The sequence below is a fragment of the Pseudochaenichthys georgianus genome, chromosome 6 (assembly GCF_902827115.2).
Source record: "Pseudochaenichthys georgianus chromosome 6, fPseGeo1.2, whole genome shotgun sequence".
In the NCBI taxonomy this organism is placed as follows: domain Eukaryota; kingdom Metazoa; phylum Chordata; class Actinopteri; order Perciformes; family Channichthyidae; genus Pseudochaenichthys; species Pseudochaenichthys georgianus.
Window position 1 is genome coordinate 10,838,383 of NC_047508.1, and position 20,118 is coordinate 10,858,500.

Below are 20,118 nucleotides of genomic sequence, written 5' to 3' on the forward strand. Positions count from 1 at the left end.
CCCTGGCAGGCCGGGACCCGGTGACGGCAAGACACGCGGGAATGGGTCCCCGCGCTTTACCAAGCTGGGGCTCCCGGTTAAACCTCACCATGGTCTCACCCACGGAGGATGTCCTCGAGCTGGACTACGAGGAGGACGAAGAAGAGGCCGCCTTTGCGTCCACCTCCTACCGAAGGTGGGCCCGTCACCGAGCAGGAACCCCACGCTGCCAGCAAAGTCGGACCGTTTTCAGTCGACAATGAATGAAAAGTCTACAAAGCTGCAGCGTTGTCCGTCAGGGCCCCTGAATGTGTCCTCGCTGCTAACCCGCTTACCAAGCGGAGCTCTGCGAGGACCTGTCGTGTAACCCGGGGGCAGCCACTCTGGACGAGATGGGCACGCGGTCACGGACATTTGCCTCCGTGTCCAACGCTGCGCCGTTCCAGGCCACGGGCAAGGCAATGGGGATCATGGTGGTGCAGGGAAAGAGCGAGATGGCTCAACCCTCACCAACCCTCCCAGACCGGGAAAAGGAGGATGTGTGGATATGGCCCATCGTTCCCGAGGGAATTTTCGGCTCCGCTCTCGCCCCCCTGCAAAGGAGGTGTGAGACGAAGAAGAAGAAGGAGGACGAGGCACTCCACCTCTGCCTCCCTCGAAGGGTCCAGCCGCTGCCTTCGTAGCAGCAGTCCTTCGCCCAAGCTGTCTCAAACTCTGCCCGGTTTAAAGCACCGGAGAAGCAGAGGTCGCAGCCCGCCCCGAGTCCCCAGCCCAGGCTGGAGACAAGGGCAAGCTGGCCTAGAAAATCTCCGGTTCCGGCTGCAGCTCAGGCACAGCCAACACAGAATTTCGGCCAGCAGTCGAGGAAGAAGAAGCGAGCGGCGTGACAGCCCCTCCTTCTCCCCTCTGTGACATTCCCCAGCTCTGAATGTGTTCCCGCCGCCTCGAGAGATGCCTCAACACCATCCTCAAGTCCGCACAAACACATGTCACACATTGGTTGATTCTTTTATTATAAAACATTTGCCGCTGAGGCATCCAGGCTTCAGGCCGAGGGCGCAGCTCAAAAAAATGAAAAGAAAATCAATAAAACCAATAAACAGCCCGTCAATTGTTCCCCTTCTGAGAGCAGCTACGGCATCTCTCAAAAGGCGGATTACTGGCGGGTCTGTGAAGGCACCGCCATCACGCGCATGCGAGAGAGGTTCTCTCTCTCCTAGAAAGGAGGGTTTTATCTATAATACCCGCCGAGCAGAGTCAGATTACGCAGACCAATGTCCTCGTAAAGCACCTGCTCAACATGGGTCTCATAATAAAACTAAACCCCGCGCGCCACGGCGTGCGGAGAGTATTGGTTATTATGAAATGCGTAGTGGCACTACACCCGACTTTTCTAGTACGGGGCGCGCCTACAGGTGCTGTCCTTTCACGGAAGGTGGTCACCACGGACGCATGTCTGACAGGCTGATAGGGTATTTACGAAGGTCGCCCGGTGAGGGGTCTCTGGAGCAGAGACCTCCAGCGGGCGCACGTAAATCACCCGGAGCTTTTAGCGGTGTTCCCCACCCTAAAACGCTCTCTGCCTTCTCTCAGAGGACTTCATGTCCTCGTGAGGACAGACACCCACGCCCGATCCTTCACCCACGCCCAGAGCGCGGGGCACTATGGGCCTGACCCGTGAGTGGTACAATCTGAATACAGTGGGACTCCCTCAGAAGGTGATAAACACTATTCAGAGTGCGAGAGCTTCCTCCACCAGATCTCTGCCGACTGTAAGTGGAGGGTGTTTGAGGAGTGGTGCCTTCAAGAAGGACACATCTCTTTTCAATGTCCTGTCGGGGTGATTTTATCATTCCTACAGGACTTGATCGATAAACACAGAGCTTTCTCCACGATCAAGGTGTACCTGGCTGCTATTGCTGCATGCCATGTGGGCTTTGAGGGTAAGACGGCTAGCCAACATCCCTTGGTCTGCCGTTTTATGAAGGGAGCTCGCAGGCTCCTCCCTGTCTCCAGGTCGCTGGTGCCCTTATGGGACCTGGCAGTGGTTTTAAAATGGGCTCAAAATGACCCCATTTGAACCCCTGGAAGGAGCTGACATGAAACATCTGTCACTCAAGACAGTGCTGTTACTGGCCCTGGCATCCGCCAAGCGGGTCAGTGATATCCATGCACTGTCTGTACATCCCTCATGCACTCAGTTCGCCCCAGGGCAAACGAGAGTGTTGTTGAAGCCCAACAATGCCTTTACACCAAAGGTGGTTGGTTCGTGTACCCCAAATGACATTGAGGCATTTCCTCCGCCGCTGGTTTCCTCCGGGGAGCAGCAGCAGGATCTGTTGTGTCCAGTCCGGGCTTTACACACATATATGGACAGATCAAAGGAGCTTCGTCTTAATGACCAACTCTTTGTGTCCTGGGTTAACCCTCACAAGGGCAAGCCTGTTACTAAGCAACGGCTCTCCCACTGGATTGTGGAGGCAATTGCTCTGGCCTATACGAGCCTATACTATTGCAAGCACCTTCGGGTCTGCGGGCTCACTCGACTCGGGGCCTGGCTACATCCTGGGCTTTGTTCAAGGGTGTTTCCATTCAAGACATCTGTGCAGCGGCGAGCTGGTCCTCGCCGCTCACTTTTGTCCGCTTTTACAGGCTGGACGTCTCCGCTCCAAGCGTGGCCCGAGCAGTGCTGGGCACCTTGTTGAGTCGGGACTCCACCCGTTAAATTCTGGTTGATCGGTGATCTTCGAGATAAGCTCGTCTGGCAATACGGGAGCTACAATTTCCCATAGTGAGACATCGAACGGAGTGTTATGAATGAGAACTATAGGTTACTTACGTAACCCCAGTACTCAGAGTAACATGAAGTGAGATGTCTCACCAGACGGCCCTCCTTGCTATGGTGAAGCGAGAAGAGGTGCTTATTTTGAATGACGCATGCGTCGTGGCGCAAGCTACTTATAGGGGGTGAATTCCCTGACGCTGACGTCAAGATCACCAGCCAATCAGGATTGGCGTAATGAGATTGATGCTTCTGTTTGCTCCGCGATGAGGCGCATCCCATAGTGAGACATCTCACTCCATGTTACTCTGAGTACTGGGGTTACGTAAGTAACCTATAGTTTTTACCCCAAGGGCTTCGCGTATGCATATATCGTACACATATATTCAACCATTAACAGTATAGATGTTAACACTTAGAAGCACACACACACAAATGCACACACACACACACAGCATTCCACTGACCAGGGACGGCTGGCTGCTGCCAAACACAGCAATGCGTAGAGTGTGCTGCTGCCTTCCAACCGCCTTAGCCAGCAGAACCACAGGAAGCTCTTCTGAAGTACGAGGAAGAATCAGTCCTCTCGGTTTATCACTGCCAAAAAGCAATGACGGACTTTCCTCATATTCCTGAGAAAGGTGACCCATGGAAATATGTTTTTAATTCAGGCATACAAACCCAACATTGCAGGTTCAGATAATAAAAAAACAAAATTAATATAATATGAATTATGGCATTTTATTATGGCATTATAAAAAGTCATTAAAGTTATCTCTACTTTTAACCAGCTGCAGAATTAAAATGAAGTTCTTATTAATGGATCATTAGTTAGAACCTATTAATAGTATATTTATTATTCCGAAAATGGCCATTATGTATAATGAGTACTTTTTGTTTTGGTACTATAAGGACCTTTGATGGGACTACTTTTTTTTACTTTTACTTAAGTAACATTTTGAATGCAGGACTTGTAACTTGTCATTTCTACACTAACTGGAGTAAAACATCATTTTAGTAAAAAGGTAATTTCAATGTTTTCCAATTTTACCAAAACGTTTCATAGTGCTAATAAGTCAGGATCTGAATTGTCTAACCATAAAATAATTGTAATTATATTTCATCTAAAAAATTGTAATGTAAAGTTCAGTGGTAATGGCATTAAAAGGAAATAATTCAAAATGTTGGGATTGACAATGATGTGCTTTCTTGTGGAGAGACGGATGAATGAAGGATTTATTTTGTAATCATATAGCTCACATCTACCACATATACATTTGGCTGTATTCATCTAGAAATTAGCCATTGTTATAAAGAACCTTGACAGGCTTGGTGCTTGATATTTTTCCACTAGGACCCTAATAAACATAAAAATAATGTTCATCTGCAACAAATGACTTAACCTGGTCGAGCATGCCGTAGCAGGCCAGCAGAGGGCTGCTGTTAGTCAGCCGCACCCGCTGCTCATACGGGTGATCGAGGAAACACCTTTCAAAGTCCAACACTGGAGTCTCCACCACCATATCAGGAAAACCACCACCTATTAGCAAGAGAAATAGATAAAGAAAGGTGAATGATGGAAAACGATTTCAGGTTTATTTATGAATCACAACGTGACACAACTGCTGCTATTAATCAGAAATGATTCATAAATGTTACAATGACGGTGATTGCCGAGAGGGAAGTCAGATTACCATCGCTCCACTCCTGAATGATGGTGCATGGTGACATTCAAATGTATTATTATACAAATTGAGCTCTGAATATTGAAACACATACTCCACTGATTTTGCCGACAACCTGTATGGAAGCTCAATGGACCTTATTCACAGCTTGTCAAAGTGTTAGCGACAACCAGAACACATCAGAATAAAGGCACTTTATTTGAAGAAAGAGGGAAGTCGGAGTGTTTTTAACAAGCAACAGGAACCTCTTCTGTGTGATGGCCATTTGCAACACAGTTGGAACACGTCAACACTCATTGTGTCCATATTACTAGCTCATCCTTTATATTCATCTTCTACAAATAAAACCATCCAACAGTGTTATGGCAGAAGACAAAACACATATTGAATACAATAAATGAAAGGAATAATATGAAACAAGAGTTAATAAATAGAATAAAATAATATGAAAATAGAACAAAATAAAATAAATGATGGTTTATAAATGAAAGTAAACCATGCACTGATACAAGACCATGTGCATGCACGTTGTTAGACAATGTGTTGAATAGAAACAAATGCACAAATGGATAATAACTAATTATCTTTACTCTATTCCTAATTCTACAGTTTTTTCTTTGTTGTGGATTGTATTTTTGTATTGTTTGGCTTTCTCTGAAAATATATGATACAATCTGATAAGCTAACTTTGTGCAAGTTTGGAGTACACATGTCAAAAAGTGTGTTGACATGTGTAAATGTGTCTGACCTGGCGTAGATAGGCAGAGTCCCGATCTCCTCCCCGACACCCTCCACATCCACCACCAGCGCCAGCCTGTATGTCTTCACTGTGTTGGAGCACAGCGTCACCTGTATACATATAACACACACAATCAGTACTTTTAAAGTCTGGCAAGCTGCACCACCCGGTTACTCATTGTGCACTGCATGTGGTCCTACTTCACATTGAAAGGCAGTTCAGCCCTCAACACAGCACATGTAAGTACAGAACCAGCGACACAGCAGGGGGGGAAACCAGCTAACGTGACTCTATGCAAATATAACTAAATACACCCACCTTAAAAACTCACAACATTTATTTTGTTCCAGGAGAAAAACAAATGTAAAAAAGATAATTGTATTGAGGGTTGATGCAAAACACTTTTTCTTTTGAGGGGTTTCCTGGAGTCTCCAAAATGTAACAATTTCAAATGGGTTCCCACTCTATTCAATGACTTACTATACCTTAATAGTGACATCAGACAGGCTACGCATAGAGCCGACAGCAGGCATGACGGTGAACTCTACAGGCTGTGCACCAAGGCCTCCATCAGCACCGCATTCCCAATTGATCCTCGACACCTCATCCGCCTGTTTGAGACTAGTAACACTCGGAGACCCTGTCCCGTCCCCCAGGACACGCAGGGCAAAGTTCAAAGGCACAAAGGACGTGTTGTAGAGGGTAAAAGCCAATGTTTGAGGGAAACCTGAACAAAGATATGGATGACAAGGATAGAACAAAGGGGGACATCAACAAACCAAACAAGGATGAAGTAGAGAATGTGATCGTCTGGAGTATAATATATATTTTGTCGCAACTGAAATTGAATAAGCCCAGGACGATGTCACTCACCAAATGCTACGTCTCCAAAGTTGATCTCAGACACGTTGAAGTCGAGTGCGGGAGCAACAACACAACCCCTGAAAAAAGAAGATTAAAACATGAGCCATTATGCAAAGGAGGTTACACATGTTTATATCATGGAAACAAATGAATAAACAGCAAGATTACAAATGAAAACAGTGGAAAACTGTTTGCTAAAAGATGGTCAACATTAATACCAGAACTCCACTACCAACATCTCATACAAATGTTCTCTTTGTTCCTATTTGTTGAATTCTGTATGCCTGTATTTGCTTTGTTTTATTCAGATTATAACATATATTATTACACTGGTTATTGTTTGGCTAATATTAAAGGAATATTATTTAGTAAATTCATGAATTTTAAGAGAGATGCAGTAATTGAAATGTGCTCCTTTAATGATTTGATTTGAACTCGATATTACCAATGAAGATGTATGTTTGAATAATGTCCATAAAAGACATGAAGCAATGTTTCTAAGGTACAACGTGTGTCATTGTGTAAGCATCTCTCCATGTCTCTAAAAAGTCAAATCATGAACCATGAGAAAACGTCATCATTTCATTATCAACACTGCCACTACTTTTAAGATTTCCATTTGTCTTGGATGAATCTGAATTGCTCGCTGGCTTCACCTGAAGGTCACGGTGAGTGGTTGAGGCTGTCCTGTGACGGTTAGCAGCAAGTCCTCAGAGAAAGTTCCCAAGATGCAGCTCTGAAAGGTGACTTGCACAATCTGCCAGGGCCCCAGAGGACACGACACCTTCCTCAGGACTGAAGGAGAAACAGCGGCCGAATGTGGTGTCGGGGTTTGACATCCTGAAAGGGGCGTCAATCAGCCCTTTGTTGCACATCTCCACCTGGAAAGAAGGATCCACTCATTCAATACTTGTGTTGTACTCGGCCCACCCTACATAATCAAGGAAAGAGCTCGCAGTAAATGTATGTTCTTTTTTGTAATATCTTTTCAAGTTCAGTTTTGATTTAAATAAATGATGTGCTGATGAAAACTATTTTACTTACACTTGTGTATACTAGAAAAACATTTGTCAAGTGTATCTGTTGGTTTTATGTTGGACATTTTAACAGTTAAATTACTTTAGACTTGTAACAGTTTTGTCTTATTTATAAGAAGAGGCACAGAACGAGTATGATGTCAACACAAAATGTGAATTTAAGAACATTGGTGATATTTACAAAAATACATGATGTAATGTCATGCAAATGGCTAACAATACAAACTTCAGTTTTGTTGTTAAGGCACTTGACGGAGCAAAACGATTTCTATATGCTATATTGTTCCTAATGGGACAAAATAACATGGACACCTTATAATGTAAACATATTCTATTATACCAATAACCTCATAACAGTCTTGCTCCATATCCACGTTGTTACTGTTGCATTGTATTGTAACTGGCATTCACTCACTATATAATCCATATAGCTTGGCCTGTCTCGGATTACAAATCCAAATGATTTGATAATTGTAAGTTATCTTGAGTTTGACTAAACAAAAATACTTACTTAAAAAAGGTAGGCAGCAGGATATACCACACACACAAGTTGTTACACAGTAGTACTTGTTTTAAAGGCTGTTCACTTCGGCGTAACCTTTCTTACTTCATAACAGTCTTTGCCACCAATGTCTACGTTTTTCATATCCATGCGGTTATAAGTGAGTTGGAGGTGAGGTCCCAAGCCCTGTGCCTTTATTGTGAGCGGCAGCCGAGCTTCACGACCTATAGGAGCAGTGACAGACAGGAACACATAGACAACACAGGTATGAGGGTCAGGAGAACAGAAAAGACCAAAGCAGAGATTCATGAACAACGCTGGGAAACATGGACTGCATACGAGAAAAAGGAAAGGCTGTGTGGGTCGTCAGTTTTCATGTATTTCAATGTGTTACGTATTTGTCGGTTGAAATATAAAGGGTTAAAAGAAGAGTTGTTCCAAATACAAAATGTCTAAATCCTTGATAAACAGTCCCTTTACATCAGCTTCTTTCTAATCTACTTTTCTCTTTCACTCTCTGTGAATGTACTTAAGTGCAACACAGTTATATCCTGCAGTCCTGCTGAAGAAGCTTCTAAAGCTTCTTGCAACATGAGGAATCGGGGAATGGTCGTCTCCAGACCGGCTGTCATTGACCTTAGCTGGTCAGGTCGTTGCCCGCTGCCTCAGAAGACATGGAAATGCATGTAAATCTGGCCTCCGGCTGCAGAGACACTCGTGATGGCCACATGCAAATGTCCCAACAACCTTTTACTACCGCTGGGATGAGATGAATATATTGGAGCCTCATGACTGCGTTGTCGAATATGCAAATGAGTTCATGTAGCAATAAGTGATCGGAGAGTGAAACCAATCAGGCAGATGTAAAGGTTCATGTGTGATGATAAGAGTAGATGCCATACGCTACAGCAGAAGAGAACATACAAAGAGAGAGTTCTTCCCTGACCATAACTACACAGACAGACACGGCTTGCTACCCAGACCTGTGTGTCTAACCTTTGTCTGCACCAACCCACTGAGGGGAGGAACATATTTTATGAGAAAGCCAACGCTATTGATTTATAGCAGGAGTGTAAAGTCTGCTTAAAGTTGTTAAAACAACTTCCAAGGTGTGGAAGAACAAACAAAATAGTTATACTCTGAGAAGGTTCGGCTCAAGAACAAAGCCAACTTTTTGTTAAGTGTCTCTTACGAAGTGTTTTAAATGTAAGCCTTACATATTCTTAGCTTTAACCTGCAGCTAGTCATTTTATCCCAAATTCCTCCCTTACCAAAATTCAACAATACATGTATTATCTTTTAAAATGGTATCTGTATCTAGATTCATTTGAGATGGGGTGTGTTTTATATCTCTCCGTAAAATGGTTCTGAATGCCCGTTCGTGACAACACCTTATATTTGTTGTGTAATTAGTTTGAGACTGAAACGGACAAAGCCCCATTATTTGATAGTTGTGGGCACTTGACCTACTGTAGTGTGTGGTCTCCATAATGTTGTCTAAATTGTTAGTTGCATTTTGAAGGTCTCTGGGGCTACTTGACATCCCAACTGCTAAGTTGGACCGTGGTGCAAAGGACATTCTGAATAGATGTTATACATGGGCTTGCATTGTAAATGAAAGTACCAATGCAAACAGAACGATATTAGAATGTCTGTACATAGTAGGCAAGATTACATGTCATGTTCTGATTTCATATTGCACTGTATGCTGCTGGTGTAGCTAACCAGTCAGTTACATGTTCTGATCAGTGCCCTTGCTTTAGAGGTAAATGCTGTCCATAGAACATCTTTTTAGTAGTTAGCATAGTTACACAAGTGAACAGATTTCAAATGAGGTTTACAGCTTCATAGTCATGCTAGAAGCTCTCTGAGGCAGAATGGGGCAGAATGGGGCTTTAAGGTACAGGTACATTTTTAACAATGTTCACCAAGTTTAGCATGTCTGTATTTTAACATTTGCTAATAAGCATCAAACTAAAGGTAGCCCACATCTTAGGATAAGATAGGAATGTAATTAGCCTAGCAGGTATCTTGTATTAAGAAACAACATACTGGAGACATTTAAAGTGCTACCTTATAACAAGGATTATGGATCAGTCGGGAATCAAGTGATTACATCTCACCCTAAGGCATGTCAAGTCTGTACTACCATACGCCATGACAATCAATCCCAAACATATTGAGACATGTTTCTCAAGACCAACATGTTCATGCATCTTAGTTAAGATGTGTACATGCAATATTATGCTATGCTACCTAAATGGTTGTTGTGTTTTCTAGCTAGGCACTGACCTGTGACATGACAATATATGGTTTGTTGGTACAGCTTGGCCTCTTCGGGTTTGAAGATAATGTTGAACTGCGCTGGCGTCTTAGGCCAGATTTCACCCTCCTGAGCCACGAGAAGACAAGAGGAGAAACAAGTCTCAGTCATCAATCAGACATGCATATAACTGGAAGGGTAATCTCTCGCTCGGAACGGTTGGTTAAGAAGAATCCACACACAGAATCCAATTGTTTTGGGTGGAAGTTTAGGTGCATTTTAAAAAACAATGTGGTGGTATTTTTATCCTGGTCAAATCTACATGCAACACACACTAACACCAACTATATCTGTCACCTACTAATACCTGTGTGTGTGTGTGTTTACTCTCTCCCCCCCCCCCCGTCTCTCTCTTGCCCTGTCCTTCTGTTTTTTGACCGTCTCCGCTCTCCCTCTGCCCAGGGAGCCTGGCTGAGTTGAGCGAAGGAGACACTGGCAGAAAAGAGGGATGGCGGTGTCAGAATAGGTCATGCTACCTGAAGGTCCCCCGGCAGAAGGAGCTGTGACCCTCCCGTTACAGAGCAGTCAGATTGAATTCACATTTGACCAATTTGGCATAGCATGTAGCGAAAAGTGTCTTTTTACCTAAAGACCCTGATTTAAACATCCAACATGCTTAAGGCCGTAAAGTGCTGCAGGAAATGAGTTACCATTTAACCACTTACGGTTCCTTTGTCTCAAAGTCAATGTGTCTTTTCACATGTGTTTGGTTAGATGCCTGAAATAAGATCTGTGGTTGACATAAGCTGAAGAGCAGACCCCGGCAATAACACTAGCTATCATACCTCGTATGAGTGCATTTGGAATATTTCAGTACTGCAGTTATCTTTCCCTACTTCCTAATGATTTGTGCTTCACATCTTTTTCTGAAAATCATTATGTTTTTCATCAAGGTCAAGGAAAAGTGGTTTGGAAAAGACAACGGAACAGTTTTTTAGACTATTTGATAGGAGCCCCTTATTTGCACTTACCGGCAAACCAATGATTTCACTTCATCACTCTCTCACTTAGTAGCTAGGTTTCCATCCAAACGTATACATTCTCCACTGGAAGATCATTGAATGATTGCATTAAAAACCTTTTTTGCAATATTTCAAGATATCTTTTGAATTGTTCTGCCTTTCCAACTTATGATTTCTAAGCAGGTGGTTTTAATTTCAAAAATGTTAAATATATAATTATAATACCCCTCTCGTTCTAAGCCTCAACATGTTACTGTACAAACACGGCAGATGCTAACAAGTGACGCGACATTAGCCACATTTAGCTTAGCAGTGGTGACGCGAAGCCATGCGACCGTTTATAGCATAATGTTAGCTCTTCACTTCTGCCGATTGCATTAATGATTCAAAATTCATAAAGTGGAGGAGACTATACTGCTGAACAAGAATGTACGTATCATAAACGTGTGTTTACCACATATCTTGTTTTCCACAATATTCCAAAATTCAATGGCAAAATCCTATTGGCTTTTAGTTGAGAGTCCTTGAGTTGCTCACTCCCGGGTCGGGCTACAAAAATACATCATCACTGCACCACTCTATTGAACTAGCTACTAAATCCCTGCCAGCTTAGAAAAGGCTCTATTTAACTCTCTTGGAATTAATTAAAGTATCAAATTATTCAGACACATCATGAGCGGTTATTATCTCTGCAGTACAGTCTTAATAAGGAGAGAAACTAGGCTGCAAATCCATGGGGTATGGATTATTAGCTGACAACAGATACTGGGCAAGTGGGATGTGTAAAGACAGGAAAGCACAGACACACATAAACACACCGCTGGTTCCAGAGTTAAGCAGCTGTGTGAGAGGACCAGGCGTTGGTCCTCCACTAACTGGCTTCTGCGTTCTTGCAGGGCTTTCGACAGCTGTGGGAGGCGATAGATCGCTGTGGGGTCGGACTCACACTGAACAAGCCACCGTTTCCTCTCCTCCTCCTTCTGTTGGAGTGATGAGCTCTCCCTAGAGAAATGGAGGAAGCAAGGGAAGGTCAAAGTCAAAAACAAAGAGAAATGAGGATGGAAGAACAAGGAGTCTCAGACAGGAAGAAAGTGATGGGAATTTAAGCTATTTTTGGCATCACATGCGGTGTTCATTTGACTTTCTACATGTACACAGGGAAACGGGGAGCTTGTACAGGCCACACAAAACATCTTTTCCAGTATTGTCTGTGTGAAGTCATTTATGTTCATACACACATACCTCAAGAAGCTCAAGGCCTCCTCTTGCAGGCTGGGCCACGTCGTCCAACAGTACTGTAGAGGGATCTCACTCCTGTAGGTGAGAGATACTTTGCACACGTTGGCCAGGGAAATGTAAGTCTGATTTACCAGAACAGAGTCACGCTCAAGATGGATGTCCAGTTCCTCACAAGCCCCGTACAAACGGATGTACACATCTTCACCTGCGCAGAAAAACAGCACATGGAGAAGAATAGAGACAATATCAGTGTTTTTGAGACTTGTGATTATTAACTATTAAGTGCTCCTTTATGTGGGTCCCATAAGACTTGGGATGGTCACACCAAATCATCATTTTAGAAGATGAGTAGATGCTTAATCAAGTCCAAGTAAAACTCCTGAATAAGTAAGGTGAGTGAGGAGACGCTCCAGTCTTTAAAACCTCCGCCTAATTATCTCAAAAGAAGTTTTCTGGGTCGAGGTTTGCGGGCTGAGTGTCACATGTGGCTGACAGCAACAACTTCCGCGTATGTATTGAAGAAGTGGATCAAGTGATTGATAGCTGAGGCAGTGCCGAATAGTCATTTTTGTTTAGGAAGTTTCCCCAACTGAGTGAAATGACCCAGAATTACTGGAGTGCTGGCTATGATAAGAGCTTTTTGAAAGTGCTATAAAAGGTGCATTAATGCTTCCCTGTTACCACCTTTGGTGTTGGATACACCGGACCCTCCTTGATGAAAGGAAAGGATATAATGCCATCCCCTAAGTCCTTGCGGCTGCCTCATTTCAAGTGTGGCACCAATTGGCCATTCATCATGACCGACAAATGCAGATAATTAAGGTTATAGTGCTTATAAAGCTGTTTCCAACTTAAGCCATATCTTGCTAAAAAGCTTATATGTTTTAACCTTTCGACACTATTGTAAACCAAAAGGCAAACTATGACGATTACGCGAATGAATGTTGTAAAATGATCAAATGACATCGACAAGTTTTGTGTTTATAAGGTTATATTTTCATTCTTCAATGGTGATCAGGACAGTATTGGACCTAACGAGTTATGTACTATTATTTTCCAAATATCATATTATATTATTACTATGTCTTGATCTTAACTGACGTTTGTCAAGGAAAAGTGGAAGAAAATGTACCATTTTCTTTGTACTATTTGACCGTAGACTCGTATACATCAGCCAATGAGAACATGCTATCTTGACCGACCAATGGTGCAATTGTATCACCCATTCACTTAGCCAAATGGACCATACATCCTAAACAGGATTTTGAAGAAATGATGCAACATAATTGTACCTATTGTACTTCCTGCAATTTGAATATTGCACTATTCCATATTTCAATATCATTTTGTATTAATTGTGCAGCCTTAATCAATATACAACTGTACAGGAAAGTTGGGTTTATCTAATGCATGAAGTAAAGCAATGTCCTGAAGTGTAGTTGCATGGGGGAGCGACAGTTAGACACTGTTATTCTGCACATATAGCACAAAATAAATGTACCCACCGAGCAGCCACTGCTGCTCCTATGGGAGTCTCGGGCCTAATGTGGGCAGTGGATTGAAGAGAAACTCACAGTGGAGTCAAGGACACACTGCAAAGTCTAGCTTTGAAATGCTGGATCTGGATCAAAAGGAGATTAAAATGGCTCTCAAAATATCCTGGAAAACTGGCATCCAAAACAAATAATGAAGCCAAAGCCTTTTGGAGTTTCTGCTATGTGAAAAAGACGGCTGAAATAAATAAGAAATGCATAAATAATAATGTAGTAGACGCACAGTAAATATGAAAAAACATCAATTTCAAAGTATGCATCTCTGGAGGTCAGAGAGACAGACTCTTTAACGGTTAATAGGAAATCGAGTGAGTCTCTGTAGAAGATGCCACCATTACAGTGTGTGCCACCAGTGAGCGAAAGAGCAACAATAAGCAGCAACACAACCACGATGCAAAGCAAGGTTTTGTATAAAGCCACCATGAACAAGGGCTTATGTAAATGAAGTGAGTGTTTGTTTATATTCAAATAATAAGGACTGGAGTTTTAGTCTGTAGAAACACACTCCCTATCCTGATAGTATTTATATTTGTATACCTGTTGAGGTTAATTCTTTGAAGTAAGGACACATCCCTCTGAAAGTCTCTCTTAGCACACACAGTGAACTCTTTCAGTGTGGATACAATATAAGGGAATGTCTAAACACAACAGGGTTCTCCTCCATGATGATGGAGTTAATCACTTCTTTGATATGTTATTTCCCTAGTGTAAATGAAAACAATGATACCTTGGTCAATCAAATTACCCAAATGAGACATGGAGGATCTTTCTCATTTGCAAACAGTGCAACTCAAAGAGTGGGCATTTCATTTCATTGTGACTGTTGTGCTTTTCAAAGCTCGTCTTACGCCAAAACAAACGTGGAGACTTGCCATTAATTACTTTGCACAATTTAATGGAGTGAGCGAATTAAATGAATTACAAGTGTGTTCAATGGACGAGGGGATTGACGGGCGCTCCGCAGGATGGTGAGTGAACCCGACTCTTGGCTGAGGGTTAGAAACGTGACTCTGGTTTGACAGTGCAAAAATGTCGGGGTCTCAACTTCCACCGGTGCACTTCCATTGATTTGAAAAAACAAACCCAAGGCAAGATGAGGCTCAGCATACACTCACAGGCCACTTTATTAGGTACACCTTGCTAAGTGGCCAGTGAGTGTATATCATCTAGATCAGTGTTTCTCAAACTGTTTCATACCAAGGACCACTTAACCAATAAAAAAACACTCGCGGACCACCTAACTCCACAAATGTCCAAAATCGCATAGGTTTTCTAGAACAGATTACAAATCGCCTGACAATGGTACAAACAAGTGGCAACATGTGTGATGAAGGTGTTGCGCTGGGCTATATCATGCAATCGAAAGTGAAACTTAACCTCGCTCCATTGCGGAGATATTTCCGCGAGAGTGCGGAAAACTTAAATGTATTTATTTATTTCAAATGTGAAATGTTACCAATATACTCGCGGACCACTAGGGGGCGCTCACGGACCACCAGTGGTCCGCAGACCACACTTTGAGAAGCACTAGATGCAAACCGCGCCAAGGAAATCAAAAGTAGTTTCTTCTTCAAATGTTTACATTTCAAATGTGCCATATACAGGCACCGTATGCATATGCTTCTAAAAGGTTGCATGCAATCAATGAGTGATTTCTTTGTTAAAGTTGATGTTAATGTTGACACCACCATTTGCTAAACTGTAAATCAATTTGAATAATTAGGAATGTGGAACAACACTTTTTTATTATTGGTACTTGAGCACACACATTATAAAGGGATACATGATTAACTTTATGCATGCACATGGAAAAAAAGCACACAAAAAGGAACTTTCGGGGAAGATAGGGAAGTTTTGTGCTTTAAGTTCTTTCATAATATTAGCTTTTATTTTCTAAATTTGGAGTTACCAAGAGCTGCCGATATTCCCTTCTATTCCTATACAGCAATCCGAATAATTCGCAAACAATACGTGCACGCTTGAATTTAAATGTATAGTTTTTTCCTTTGAGATCACTTTCTATGGAATGTTACTTTGAGTACCTGTGCAGACCTTGGCTGCCTAAATAGTCTGACATTGTGAAACAACCAACAGTACGTCAGCTTGAATGACAATGCTTAGCTAACTTAAATTAGCTCAGCTAGGGTCTGCGTTGGTCCAACAAAAAGACATTCTTAATCAAGCGTTTTGGCCGTCCAAAGTGACAATAGCCGGTGAAAAAAACAACTTAACATCTGGATGTCCTCGTAAAAGACTTCAATTAAACTTTGAGCAATTTTAAGAACATACTCATCTCTGTTTACCATCGACGCCAACCATTGATGGGAGTCACTACGAGGCATATTCCTATATATAACCAAATAGCATGGTGTGCAGACCAGAGGGCCTATTTTATGACCAGCACAAATTGGTGCCAGTGTCATTGATCATTTCAGAATGGAGTTGTTGTCATGTTATCATTCATCATGTTGTGCAAGAAGCTTATGTTACTGTGTGGTCTAGTCAGGTACTGTAGCAGAAAGTGATTGCTCCATTGACCAACAACATACTGGTCTAAAGTCATTGCTTGGTCATTTTCTACCTTGTAAAGGATGCATTTATCCAATAGTAAATAGGGCCCTCAGTATCAACGACTCTCCGTTGGAAGAACGCACGAGGCAGTCTTCAGATTAGTCCATCGGTAGCTCTTCTAGTGAGGGACCTACTAATTGTGAATGTGTGAGTGTTTAAGTGACGTACAAGTCGTTCACATAATTAAATGAAGACAAAAACCCAGGACTGTTTAAATGCTATTTGATTAGCGTCAGAAAAACTACTCTCTCGAACACAACATACTCACAAATAAACACACTCAATTAGCCCAAGATTTCCCTTCACAATGATTGGTTCCTATGGTGACAACACATGACATTTACATCTTACTTAACACAGCAAAGATGACGCCAGAAACAACAGGAGAAATCCAACCAGCCCAAGTGTCTCTAGACCTTGTTTGTGCAAGGCTAAAAAAAAAAAAGCATTAGGGCTCTTTTCACATTGGAGTGATTTGAATATAATAAAAAAGACATTAACTTGTTTTGTTTATTTAGGCACTATTATGCTTTTCTTGTAGTGTGATATAGGTGTTTGTGCATGTGAATGGTCTGCAAAGCCTAACATCCTAAAGTTCCCTCCAGAGGGACACCACTGCAGCACAGGCAGTATGAGAACAATAAAGACCTTTTTGAACAATAAAGCATTTAAACATGTCAAATAGAGCACAAAATACATATATGAACCTTAAAGTGAGCAGAATAGGGCCCTTTAACTTTTTAACTAAAGAAAGTCCAACTAAGATCAAAGCACTTTTTTTAATTAAAAGACAAAGACATAAGTCAATAACGTCATAGATACAATTCAACAAAAAAAGTGGAAACTGAATGAAAATTAAATCAAAAAGTTAACTGTTTCCAGGATATTTAACTTCCACAATGTTTAGCATTAGGCTATGTGTTGAGCATAAGATACGCTCTCCCATAAGGTTTAAGTCCTGCTCAATGCAGAATGCAAAAGAGAGCTTTTAATTAATCAATCTCTGCCTGGGCTTTGCCGGAGTGAGCAGAAGTAATTAATTGTGACCTGAGATTCTTCTTTTTCTAAGTAACATTAAAGCCTCAGTAGAAGTAAACCTCTACTAGTCTGACTTACTTTCAGATTCACGAGAAACAAATTGCCCCGTGTATAGTGTGAGGGGAAAAACAAAGTAGACTGTGAAGAGTGGAGGCTGGTTAAATCTATACAACGACCATTTAGTAAAAACACATATTAGAATTCAAGGACTGCTCGCATTTGCAGGTCCAATTATCACAGAGATTTCCATCATGTCTAGAAGCAGAAAGGGGGAATGAGAAAACAGCCTGGCACAGTTCCACAAGTCTTTGCGTTCACTCGGCACTAAAGATAAGCTGTGAGATATCATCGGATGGAGAAGAAGAGAGAACAAGCAACAACACAGAGGACAGAGGATGAGTGATATTAGGAAATGAGGGAGCAAGAGAGAGAGAGAGAGAGAGAGAGAAGAATTGGGGTATACAGAGAGAGAAAAGCAATTATCTCACAGCATACGGATGCTATGACGGCAGTTGACAGGCAGGGAGAGCTGCAGCTTATTGCTTAGCTTTCATCATCGCTGTCCGTCCCCACAAACCCCCCCCCCCAACCCCCGTTTGCTTTCTCTTCCCATCATTTCTCTATGTACACAGCGAGAGAAGTTCTCACCCCCCTCAGCTACCTTTGATTACGGCACAAACAGCAGCTCTGCAGTATGCGTGTGTGTGATAGTGTGTGTGAGCTGCTCCTCTAAAAGGCTGCTCTGCTGAAGTCCCCTCTGTGCTATAGCCTTGTCAAAGCAGATGCCTAAGCGCTCCCTACGAGCTGTCCGTCTTTTCATTTAAATCAGCAGCAGTGACACAGGGGAATGCTGTCTGTCTGTGTGTGTGTGTGTGTGTGTGTGTGTGTGTGTGTGTGTGGTGTGTGTGTGTGTGTGTGTGTGTGTGTGTGTGTGTGTGTGTGTGTGTGTGTGTGTGTGTGTGTGTGTGTGTGTGTGTGTGTGTGTGTGTGTGTGTGTGTGTGTGTGTGTGTGTGTGTGTGTGTGTGTGTGTGTGTGTGTGTGTGTGTGTGTGTGTGTGTGTGTGTGTGTTGGTAGTTATCACTTTTTGGGGACATCAATCCGTTTACACACTTACGTCATGGGGACCTCTAACGCTTTGGGGACTAAAAAGCAGGTCCCAAATGAACAACATTTTAGATGAATGCAGGAGTGTGTGTGTGTGTGTGTGTGTGTGTGTGTGTGTGTGTGTGTGTGTGTGTGTGTGTGTGTGTGTGTGTGTGTGTGTGTGTGTGTGTGTGTGTGTGTGTGTGTGTGTGTGTGTGTGTGTGTGTGTGTGTGTGTGTGTGTGTGATTGCGTTACTGGAGCAGCAAAGACTCTCTGCTCACTTTTAAGACTGAACAAGGATTGTCTAATACACCGTGGTGGAAAACAAGCCCGCTGAGCCAACTATTATTTTTCAAGGCTTTTAACTGACAGTGGGAAATAAAGACGCAGTGTGTAGCCGCGTTAAGCATCGTGATGTACATGCAAATTGACACGCTAACACACACACGTGCACACAAAGTCAGTCTCCAATGGCCCCTCAGCAGAGTGAAACCTTTTTCCAGCATGCTGACCTGAAACATACATGAGCGTGAGGGAGACAGGGAAAGGTGCTAAATTAAAAATGATAGTCTCTTGATGGGCTGTAAGTGGTGTTCTGGACCTAGGCTGCTGCCCCCCCCCCCCCCCCTCCCATTATAAAAGCTTAATGCTGTAGAGGGCTGTTTCTGCTGCCAATCCTTCAGTAGACCTGCCTGCTTACGTAGCCTTTTAGCACCTTTAAGGTCACGCATAGGTAAAAAATGCTGTTAACTTTAAACGTACACAACAAAAATAGGATATTCAAAACACTCATCACAGATGGAGATATGTTTTACCCTAAACAATCATCATCTAATAATTAAATGATAAACTCAAAATGGATGAATTTAGATCTAAACTCAGAACATTTCTCTTATCCACCATAATCCAATCATAAAGAGGCAGTTTTCTCACAAGGTGACTTTGCTGAGGTAGAGTTTCAGGACCAGTACTGATAACAGAATGATTGTCATGTCAGCATGCTGCTGAATTTCCCCTCACATGCACACAGACTCAAACACAGTCAGTGCTTCACAGTTAAAGTGGGGGCAGTGAACCGTGGAATATCCACCCAGGTGATGCATAGCTAACAAGGGTGAACTCAAGTCATTTTTGTTTCTGCATGGTACAGAGCTGTTCTGCAGTATTTGTTTAACACCATGGGATTATCCTACCTAGATTACTTTTAGGGAACTATGTAGCCACAATTAGCTTCAGAGGAGACTTTGATGTGGCCGGCTTGGGTCAGCAGGAGTAAGGCAGATTTGGTTCTGATTGAAGCATCCCCTTGGTTAATCAACAAATCCAGTCACGTCTGCTATTTCCAGCTACTTGTGTTCAGCTGAGGGTACACATGTAATGTGGGACTAATTGCTCTTTCCCCTCAAAACAAACACTGTAAAACTGGGTCTCGTTTGCCAAGTTACCAGTAGCCACGATTTTGCATTAAAACCTTCAGTAAGTTTACATAACATTAAATGTTTGCCATCCATCAAAGTAATTAAAATGTTGCCAATTTTCTTAATTAATGTAAGGTTTTCAAATTGTTGAGATAAAAAATAAAATAATCGGACTGACCCCTAGTTGAATAATCTTGCAATGCGCCAATGTTTTCCAAAAACGTTCCTCTTTTACCTCTAATTGATCCCCTTGTGTGTTAACAGGAAAAGTCAAAAGCTTCGTCTTTTTCCCTTTGATGTTAACGAGTCTGGCTAATTGTGCAGGAAACCAAGGTTACCCT

The 20,118-nt window shown here is 42.5% G+C and overlaps 1 protein-coding gene across 1 annotated transcript in view; it reads right to left on the bottom strand.

The window, feature by feature from the left end:
- hydin (HYDIN axonemal central pair apparatus protein) overlaps positions 1–20,118 on the bottom strand; it is a 151,912-nt gene that overhangs the window by 104,230 nt on the left and 27,564 nt on the right. Inside the window, 11 exon segments of the mRNA XM_034085765.2 lie at positions 3,229–3,393; positions 4,165–4,298; positions 5,193–5,295; positions 5,671–5,912; positions 6,059–6,126; positions 6,706–6,824; positions 6,826–6,930; positions 7,694–7,812; positions 9,881–9,980; positions 11,692–11,875; positions 12,116–12,317. Coding sequence (XP_033941656.1) covers positions 3,229–3,393; positions 4,165–4,298; positions 5,193–5,295; positions 5,671–5,912; positions 6,059–6,126; positions 6,706–6,824; positions 6,826–6,930; positions 7,694–7,812; positions 9,881–9,980; positions 11,692–11,875; positions 12,116–12,317 — 1,541 coding nt within the window.